This window comes from Centroberyx affinis, unplaced genomic scaffold, assembly GCF_046629955.1.
Source record: "Centroberyx affinis isolate AG114_WGS23_722 - 3 ecotype Tasmania unplaced genomic scaffold, CSIRO-AGI_Caff_v1 ptg001271l_1, whole genome shotgun sequence".
NCBI lineage: Eukaryota > Metazoa > Chordata > Actinopteri > Beryciformes > Berycidae > Centroberyx > Centroberyx affinis.
In genome coordinates, this window is record NW_027279780.1 from 167,763 (window position 1) to 178,737 (window position 10,975).

Consider the following 10,975-nt stretch of genomic DNA (forward strand, 5'->3'; position numbering starts at 1 on the left):
CAGTCAAGTAGTTCATATTGTGATGGAAATGGTGAAGCAGGATTTCCCCCGAGTCCACGAGCGATCTATGAGAGTTGCCAAGGTGACAGAGTCCTCTCTGCTGAGGCAGTGAAGGGACTGGAAAGAGATTCACAAAGATAAGGTCAAGCAGTCAAAAGGGAGAGAGGATCTGAGTATGTGTCTGGATGGACCAAGTTTCCTTACATGAATTACAATGATCATGAACTGTGCCGTGGAGGTAGAATGAAAGTAAAAAATAATAATGATGCCGATAGATTCTGCCATAAGATTTCTGGATATTACTGATGTTTAAGGTGGAGGTCTTCAGAAGATCATGACATGTAAAAACTTGAGGGTTTGTCATTCATTCACAATTGCTGCTCTTTTCTCAAAAACATCTGAGTCTGGTCTTCATCAAACAGAATTTTAAATCTAACCATAATCAAGGGTCAAACTGGAGCATTCCACTCCTCAATCTATTATAAAGAAATCGAACACAGTTCATTGTTACATGCTGCTGGTAATCACCTTAACCACCTGAGACAATATCACAGTTGATGAGTTTTAACCAGGAATTCCAATCACAGTTCTCATTTCACACAATCAGGCTGAAAGTGCAGTATGCTGTTCAGTCCACTCCGCCAATTCTGAAACCGCCGTTTCATTAATCATTGATCAACTAGCTTCTGCAATCTCTGTCTATCTTCACCTGAGGGCAAAGGTCAAGGTGTGCTGAACCATAGCATGGCAACAGGAAGTAGCTTGCCCTGTCAGCACGTGTACTCCGACAGTGTCATCTTATCCTTTCGACCGTGATAGGGCAGACTGTAAAGAGAAAGCGTACAAGTCCACAAATATTTTGTAACATGTTAGAGCTATTACTGTATCTTAGGACATTACTGGCACAAATTTATACATCGCTGTACTCAATCAAACCAATCAACCCATAACCTCTTGGCTCATCCTCATAACCTTGGGGAACTGTGTCTAAACCTGCTCCTGTCAGTGTTTATTTACCATGCATCTTACTATTGCCCAGGTGTTATTAGCAGTCATGCCCTACTCCCAATGACTGCACAGCCTTGTGAAACTTTGTCACACGCCATGCTACTTCTCTGCCTCAGCCATGTTGTATTTGCCTATATGCACATAGCAACTGAAATGGTGAATGTATATTTGTATATTTTAATATAGACTGCTGTGTCTATATATTCTGCATGGCCCCTTTTCACTAGATATGAGGTCCTGTTGTTGTTTACTGCGTCAGCATGTTGCTGTGTGAGTTGCTGTCTCTGTACCAATGCCACCACAACAAATTCCTGCATATGTATTGTACCTAGTGAATCAAGTTATTCTTAAAAATAAACAGTAGCAGCAGTTTTTTTTTTTATTATGAGTTTGCTTTATGTGCTGTGTGCATAATCTCTGCTAAAACATAAAATACTTTTTGGTGTAAATTTAAGGTCAAATTGAAGTTATTCTATGAAAATCTTTTTAGCAGCACATTTGACTTTGTTCTAAGTAGATGTTTACATCCCTATATCAGCCCACAATGCCTTTTATTCACTATCAAAGTAAATGCAGAATGTGAATGTGCTTTATGAGTTGTTAGTGAGTTTAAAAAGAGATCAGCAAAAGTTGAATTTCAATTGTTAAAATCATCATGAAAGATGCAGAATTAAAAAAAAAAAAAACATAACCTCAAACCGTAAGATGCAATTTATTGAAAATTACACACATTTACAATCACTTTCCAACCTTCTGCCACATCTCTGTACTTTTTAAAATGGAGCAAAGCACCTGAAACAAGACCCAATAATGCTGACAGATCTTGAGACTAACAGCCCTTTAGGTTGTCTCACAGCTATATAAATCCTAACCATCTAAAGGAAAGTTGTTAATGAGGCATTAAAATTTTGGTTATTTTGATAGCACAATTCCAGTATCAAAATAAATATCACAGATGAAGAATGTCAAACCAGATATTAGTAACCCTGCCCACTAATCTTTGATTGCAATTACATTACAAAACAGCATAGTAAGTTTGCTTATTACTCCAGGGATTTAATAAATTTATCATATCCAGCTTGATCCATGAGGCCATCAAGTTCTCCAGGGTTTTCAATTGTCATCTTGATTAGCCATCCTGAAAGATAAGAGTTGCCATTACAAAAGCCAAAATGCATGTCTGTTTTGGCATGCTATCCTGTCATTTTGTCTGATCATATATTCTTACAATTCATTCCATATGTTGAAAGCATGGCACCAAATTAGCTGGGACCGATTCTCGGTAATGACTGACAAATGTACTGGTGAACACTAACAGCGGCTGTGCAGTGCTTACCCTCCTCATAGCAGGCTTTATTCACAAGTCCAGGATTGTCTGCCAGCTCTGTGTTGATTTCAGTCACTTCCCCTGTCAGAGGAGAGTAAAGCTCACTGGCAGCCTTTACACTTTCCAAAGCACCAAACTCCTCTGCAACACAAACACAAAGGGAAAATCACAAATGGTACATTTTATCTCACTGCTCGACTCAAATACTTGACAAAAATATCTGTCTGTGACTCTTACCCATTTGTTCAAGTTTTTGGCCGACTTCAGGGAGACCACAGTATACCACATCACCTAATGCTTCCTAAAAGGATGAAACAAATCATTTGGTTTATACTCCCCAGATTAAAAAACAAACCAAAAAACATACAAAAGCAACGATCTGATGATTAGTCTGAAATGCACTTACACATAATAATTTTGCGTCATACCTGAGGGGGCTATTGTTGTCATAATACATTAGCTTGAAGAGAAACTTTTTTTTTTTAACATTTCTAGCTGCTTGCCTTTGCTTTGACATTGTTGTGATAATGAAGCAAACAATCTGCTGAGAGTAATGTTACATGGGAATATAACTCAATTCCTGCTTCAACAAAACCTTGACCTGCTTCATAAACAATTGGAAATTGGAAAGGAAAAAACTAGGTGGATTTTTTGGGAATAAGGGTGCATGTTCATGTCATCTGAAAATCTTAACATCAGTTTTTTTTTTCTTGGTTTTTGATGTTAGGAGAAAGTTTATGTTCATAAAGGCCCTAACCCTAACCCTAGTCCATTGACCTAGACCATCAGAGTAACATAAATTCTTAAACTGACTATTGTTAAGAATTTATGAGATGTATGTGTATATATATATATATATATATATGTATATATATACGAGCTATATATTGCACATCAAAGCAAAAGTTGAAACAATTTGGGTCAAGACCTCAAGAACTGATAAACCCTTAAAAGAAAACATTTAGCCAGAGGTATGAATGTTAAATTAGACATTACCTTATACTGAACAAGGGTTTCAATACAAATGTATTTATTGATTCTTTATAAATATTAGAATTTATCTGATGATCAAATAATTTGATTCAAAAAAACGATTCATAACCTTTTCCTTGCCACTAAAGCCTTGTGGGCAACAGGTTCCCTTTTAGAATAATGTAATAGACAAAATATTAGGTGGTAACTGGCAGCTGTTATTTATTGCAGTATGATTGTTGGCTCAAACATACATTATGGCCCAGAAGCCTGTGTTATTAAGTTGTACCCTAAGCTATGGCTGAAGTATAATTGTCCGAATTTGAAAACCAAAGGAAAAACAATTCAAAATAAACTGAATGGAGATATATTTCCATTTTCAAAAAATCATTACTTCAACTTTATCAGTCAGTATCTCTAAAATCTATGGAATCCAAATTGTAAATCTATTATAATTTTTTTCAACCAAGGATTTAAAGCAGTTTTTGACCTGGACCCTATTTTCCCATCTTTTTCCATCATACTGATCGATTCTGACCAAAATCTCAACAATTGCTTCACTATACAGCAGGGATGGACAGCCATGTGCGATCACTACACCAGGTGGTTTCACTGATTAGTTCCTCCTCTCTGGTTGAAGGTGTGTAATTAGCTGCTGTAGCGTTTGGCTGGAATGAAAACCTGCAGACTCAGCCCTCCATGGCACATGGCTGTCTGTCCCTGTTCTACTCCAAACCATTTGTCGTCTCCATAAGTGGCAACAGAAGAGATCAGAGGTGTTGTCTGTATCCATGACTGTCATGGAAAAATGCTTACAATTGTTACTTTATTTGTAGTGCAACTAGTGCTGAACTAGTTTTCACTTGTTTGGTTAAGGTATCAATGTGGGTCTTAAAAGCAAATTTGTTATCAGTCCATATACCTACACATTTAAATTGACAGACTCTCTAAATAATAGCACCATTAAGTGTGCCAGAGTACCAGGACTAATGAAAACCATCAACCCCAAAAAGCACCCAAAGCATGTCTTGTTCAACATATTGATATTCATCCTGTAATGAGACATGTAAACCTTTAATTTTCAGTTTATCCACCTAAAAACTTTCACCAGTTATTTTGCACTGCTTTACACAGTGGTGCATGCAGACAGGCAGCCGCAGTAGCACCAAAACTGTACAAGAAAGGCATGACTTGAGGCATGAAAAATAGGGTCCAGGGCGAAAATGTCCGGAGTTATGCTTAAAGTTATCTTCTATCCTCAGAAATAAACCATATTTCCAAATGATGTCAAACCAGCAATTTGAAGGCCTTAACTGAGACTCAAATATGCAGGCTAAGCAAGATCTTAAACTCACTGACCTGATGATGACCTTAAGTGGGCAAGCAAGCTAGGACTACATGCCTACTTTACACAACAAGTAGTGAAGTGGATGTGTGGAACCATGAATATAAATCAAAGAGGCAAAAAATTGGAAAGCAATGCAATCCAATATTTATCAGTGACTTTACATTGTATGATCTAGATATGCACTGTTTTAACAGCCCTGCTCAAGACACTGCATTACAAATGTTGCCAAGGCATATAATGGTTATGTACACTGACACTCATGTGAAACATGCATGATCTGCTAACGGAAAATGCAAAAGTAGAATATGTCAGCAAACTGAGCATTGTTTCAGATTTCCAAGATTCATGTCTAAAAAGTTTTGAAACACATCAAACCTCTTCACAATTTAATGGAGAAATCCACCCTAAAACACCAACTGTTAAAAAAGAGCTATTAGTAATGTACCTTGCATTTCTGGGTCTATTTTGTTGTTTGGTGGTGTATTTTTCTTATTCCCATGGATAACTGGCCAAATGTATGACATGACAACATATAGAAATATTTCCAGTGCAACTACAATGGAGTTATTAGCTGAAAGTTTTTCAGTAGACAGTAGATGTCAGGTTTTGCTGTCTGTCAGAATTAAAGAGCAAGGTCATCTTTCTAGACTCATCATTTTGCACCAATGTTCAACAATCATATAGACAGAAATAATTATAGTAGAGGAAGAGAAACCAGTTTCTCCACTGACAGTAGCCTCAATAGACCATAATGCAATGCAGCCACAAGACATGTTGTGTTTTGAGTAATGGGGGCAGCCGCAATCATAGACACACCCTAATGTTCACATCTAACTCTAACCCTAATCCTAGCTATATTTATAAGTCCAAAAGCCCACTTTTGACTGAATGCAACAAATTCAGGCACGGTCTATGGGGGTTGTTGAAAGGCATTATGGGAAACATAGGAAATCACAAATTTAAGTAGAAGTAGATGAGGCTGATTGAGGGAAAGTGGGTACACCAAAAAATGTTACACTCCATCACAACATAAATCCAGGAATGCATTGAACATCACAAACTGATGATATCCAACAGTATAAGAGTATCCAAGGGTAGATTTTTCCTTAAGTTGACTTTTCTGTAAAAGCTGTTATTAAGGTAATGATGAAAACACATTCTTTTACTCAAATCTTAACGGAAATATATATGCAAGCATGGGTGAAGAAGTGCCTTCCCTTGAGAGCCTCTGCACACCACTGCAGCCTGGTGTAGTAATCGATTTTCTCAAACAATAGTCATAAAAGAGTAAATTTGCTTGTTATACTACAGTCCCTGCAGTTGTGGGCAAAGGGCAGTACTTTAACGCACACTTCAGGCATTAAGCATATCACTATTTCAGATTGCCATCAGTAAACCTCTGACCCAAGTGCATCATAAATCAATGATTAATATGAATACAGACCCAACAACCTACCTGAGCAAAACTGCTGATACCAACTGTGCCAATTCCACCCTCTACTCGTACCCACTCATGCTTATCTGTGAACTTCAGGGCTGCAGAGAGAACAAGGGACCCAGTTAGTTTACAACAGATCAATTAATGTGTGTTTACCTCATTTGTAACTGGCAAACTTGAAAATATGTCCAAAAAGAAAATCAGAGTATACACATTTATCAACATTTGCAGTGTACAGACTGATGATAAATTTAATCTTGTTTTACTTGATTATAAGGGAAACTAAACATTTCTGTATTTAGGGGTGCCAGCTTTCTAGGAGATGAGAATACATGGCCTATTAGTAAGAAGTTTTGGATTTAAATGACTGTGGCCATGTGCCATTTAGTGGATGATTTCCCCCGATGTTCCTTACAGATTGCATGTATTTTAATATGGGTGGCCCCGGCAGGAATTGGAGACCAAACCCTGGCATTTCCAGTGCCATGCCCGACCTCAATAGCTGCACAGGACTACATTAGTCAAATTGACAAAATAGAGGGAAACCTTAGCAATCTCAACACACACCATTTGGTTCTTGTATTTGCATGTCCAAAGAACATCTTAGTGTACTATGGACCAGAGCTGAAGATTAGCCTATTACTTGTGCAACACCTGCTACTGTCAATTAAAAGACAGGGAGGTGGTAAAGATACAGGCCTGATTCATGATTGTGGACTTGCCGCATTCACTTCAAAGCCTTCTAATCTGAACAACTCTGAAAGGTTGGAAGGGTATTGAGCTAAAGCCATAAATCCATTTGACATTAAACTTCAGTAACTACAGGGAAATCCTTACATGCATAACATGTCACTCCACTTGAGATGAAAACAGCACCACATTAAGAGTGGTTAGAGTTAACAGAAAAGACAGCTCATTTCTTAAAATGCAAAACCTTTAATTTACTCAGTGCAATAGGGAAACCTCAAAATCTCATTTGTCAAATCGTAAATTTGGGATTAATAAGGTAGTAGGAGTGCAGTTCTGACATATTGAGCATCAACGATTTGACATATACCAGCTGGCAAAACTGTTAGGTAGCCTACTTTCTATTTTTTTCTATTTAACCCCAAAAAATAACACCACACAATCATAAAGTAACAATCAAAGATCATGAATATGTGGGTAAATCAATTTTGATTCATCCACTCACACGAAATGCCTTCATATTTCCAATACCCTGGGGGAACAACTGCAATGCCTCAACAGTTTCCAATGTTAGCATCAGACCATGCAGAAAAATACAGGTTTGAACCAGATTGTGAACTGTGCAAGATGCTGATGCACGGCTGGACTATCTGACTCAGGAGAGAGCCTTTTGTCCCGAGAGCTGAATGTCTCTGCTGGAAAAAGCTCCGTTTGCTTCTATAGCGGAGCTGGACAAATGTTTTGATTTTAACTTCGATCAGAGCCGAAAACTGGATACATTTAGAAACATAATAGGACTGCGTCTATGAGGGAAAATAAAGACAGCACGCGAGCTACAAATATAGTAGGATCTAGTAAAAATGTTCAAATGTTGCTTCCCATGTAGTGAAATTCATCACTACAGCTGCTTATGGCAGATGTCCAGGATCATGCATGACTTCTGTTTAATGAGCTACTACGTGGTGCACGAGACAGCGGGTGCAGTTTAACAAGGCACAATTTGTTATTTGAGGCCAGTAATTAGCAGGCTAATGTGGAACTCTGGGTCTGACTGTAGATACAAATATTTCAATGACATTCAAAAAAAAATGTTGCTCCATTATACATTGTAATAATATGTGGCTAGTCATTTTTTTGTAACAACTTAAGTTTCGCTCTTAGGGCAGCTGCAGCTAAAATGACAATAAACTTGATAACTGCAATTCCACTCCTCTATTCTGTTTTGTTGCTGCTCAGGAATGAGCCGTGGGAAAGTGACAAAAAACTGCGTGAGTTTGTTCGCCCACTGCAGATAGGAATGTGTGACCAGCCCGCATGTAGAGGCTAATTTGGGCAGCGTTGTTACCATGTTTTTACCTGTGGACAGCGGCGTGGCGGTGCTCAGTGTCCGCGCGGCGTCGGTCCTCCACAGCAGCCGAGTCGCTGGAGTCTGTGCTATCTGCGAGAGCTGAGGCACTTTGGGGGAAAAGTTTGCAGAAAAGCACCGGAGCGCTACTCTCATCGCCATCTTCACTGAGTGTCGACCCTTAAACCGAGTGCACATACACTTGACCGTGACGGGAACGCGCACCATCCCCCTTTTTGCGTGCTCCCGGTGGTGGGGCGGAGGGCGTGCAGAGTGTGAGTTCATGTCCAAGTATTCCCAGTCATTGTGTGCATCAGGACAAAACCTGACATTGTGCCCTATAAATGCACGACTCTAACCTTGTGCTCCCCATGGGTTTGGGCTTTGGGACAGTTGTTGCTGCTGTGTGCAAATCTCCAGTTAACGCAGAATGTTTTCCTCCCACAGTTTTCACAACTCAGGAGAGAACATGGTGGAGGGAGAGAGACGAGGATAAGGAAAAATATGATGAAATTGTAAAAATATAAAAATGTGAAAATGTCAAACTATCTGCTTAAATCAACAACGCATGACCCCATGATACTGTTAGACAATATTATCACAATACAAATGCTATTAATTTAAAATACAAATGTAATTTTACATTAAGAGAGTCAAGTCATGGGTTTTTCCAAAACATTGCAACAGTCAGTTTGTGCCCAACACTCCTCAGATTTGTATTTAGGTCCACCTAGGGGTCGCCGTTGTCATGAAGTCCAATTACAACGAAAACAGGCTACTGTACAGCTCTGTGTATAAAAAGATCCCCTTTTATACACAGAGCTGTACAGTAGCCTGTTTTCGTTGTAATTGACTATGTGGGAGGTTGGGGGAGGTGGTGACCTGTCTTCTTTCTATTGTGCGTTCCAGTTTTATTTTTCTTAAACTCCACTGACATCTATAGTATCATTATTTTTAATTAATGTAGTTTATTATTCAAAAGTTGTGTCCTGTTTACGGTAAATACAATTTACAGTTTATACAGTGTAATACAGTTTACAGGCTTAAATTGTTTATGCATCAAAAGGCTAAATTAACACAATGGCCAAAAGTAATCCAAATTGAGGATTTTGTTTTAATTAGTGATCCCTAAAACCAGCCTAAGACTTTGATGATGTTCAGCAAATCACTGAATCTGATGGTGTGTATAACTGACTCCATTGCTTCCATTTTATTGCATTGCAGTTATAATCAGTACTACTACCAGTACTAACCAACTACTCAAAGGATAGGTGAAAGGAACCCAGTGATGGCTTAACACACATGTGCTGGATGACAGAAAGAAACAATAGCATTCATTCTTTGCACCTTTTGAAATGTGTCCAAAATACCACCCAACACATGCTTCTTGGAGATATCCAGGTTGGCTATAGTCACTGCCAACTCTAAATAAAGGTTAAACATATTTCCTTTCCCTTTTCTTGCAAATCTTAAGCCCTCTAGAAACATTTAATTCATCAGTTCTTTACCCTCATGTACGTGTAACAAGGGACCGCATGCATGCACAAATAAACAAACCACATCATTTTAATCAGCTTTATTCTTACATTGTTTAAAGTTCTTGGCAGAGGAACATTGCATTTCTGCACTCCATGTTGAAAATTCTCGTACAAGGAATACAAGCGGACCTGGGAAAAACAGCTGAATATGTTTGGAATACTTAAAGTGTTAGGGGTGCTTGATTTTTGCTATTTTGCAAGTGATTTGTCTCCTCTTGAAGATGTTTGTGTACCTGGTACGAATCAAGCACACCTCAACTAGTTTAAATATTTGAAAGCATATTCAAATCTTTTTTTTATCCAGGTCTACATACAACAGAGGAACACACATGACTTCCTGATCAAGAACTCTCCATTCACTGTCTGGATGAGAGTTTGGGTTAAAACGTCCCCCTACACTCAAATGAGGGGGACACAGTAAATATGATGACAAGAGCGTAAGAAATACAAAAAAAAAAGCATTCAGCGTTGGTTACCGTTCACCCATGTAATTCTGAGAAAAGTTGAATTCCCTTAATGTGGTAGACTGCAAGGATCAGACCTTACTAACAGGCTGGCATTAAAAAAGACAAACACAAAACCAGCGAACTCCACTGACGGCCACAGTGGGGTACAGACCCCCAAAACTCCATGTTGACTCCTGCAGAGATCAGTCAGCAGGCCGGGTCAAAGGTCATGCCGTTAGACAGAGGTGCCCTCTGTGGGTGGTGCCGTCTTGTTGTCGTCAGGCTTCATGGCTGGGAAGAGCAGCACCTCCTGGGAAACAAAACAATCGTCAGCTGAGCGGGACTTCTCACAGGAGGACTGCAGAGGAGTTGAGCTTCTGCTTCTGTGATAAAACAACAGTGAGACCTGCCAGCCTTGGAGAAAGTTCTGGAGTGCCATGTGGAGTTCAACTCATGTATGTGTGTGCTGCAAAAAAATACCTAACACATATTGTACATTACAGATAAATGACCTATTTTATTGATCAATGACAAAACACTGACTCTGTCCATGTACCTGAAATAAATATTGAACCATTTACAGTGGCTCAACATAAACCAGCAGTAAAAGATTATATTAACTGATCAAATCAAATTTCTCTCCTGTTATCTGTTCTGCTCTAACCAATCAAAATGTCAGCTTGACTCAAAGCTGTTTGTTTTCTTAATTAGGAAATCCCCTTCGCTAGGCTTCCTCTCACAAGGAGATGTATATTCTCCATCTTGGCTCCCATATAAATGTTTTAAACTCTGGGAATGCTGCCTTCAAGTGCTGTCAGAGGTATCGTAATTATGAGTTGAGCACCCATGAATGACCCAAAAAGTGG

The 10,975-nt window shown here is 38.8% G+C and overlaps 1 protein-coding gene across 1 annotated transcript; it reads right to left on the reverse strand.

Moving 5' to 3' along the window:
• Positions 1 to 1,712: 1,712 nt before the first annotated feature.
• gcshb (glycine cleavage system protein H (aminomethyl carrier), b) lies at positions 1,713 to 8,287 on the reverse strand. The gene is made up of 5 exons (XM_071525125.1): positions 8,137 to 8,287; positions 6,112 to 6,191; positions 2,573 to 2,636; positions 2,345 to 2,476; positions 1,713 to 2,146 (listed from the first exon to the last, which is right to left on the reverse strand). Exons 1-5 carry the CDS (start codon positions 8,285 to 8,287, stop codon positions 2,052 to 2,054), a joined length of 522 nt encoding a protein of 173 aa, XP_071381226.1. The 3' UTR covers positions 1,713 to 2,051.
• Between the last annotated feature and the right edge of the window lie 2,688 nt (positions 8,288 to 10,975).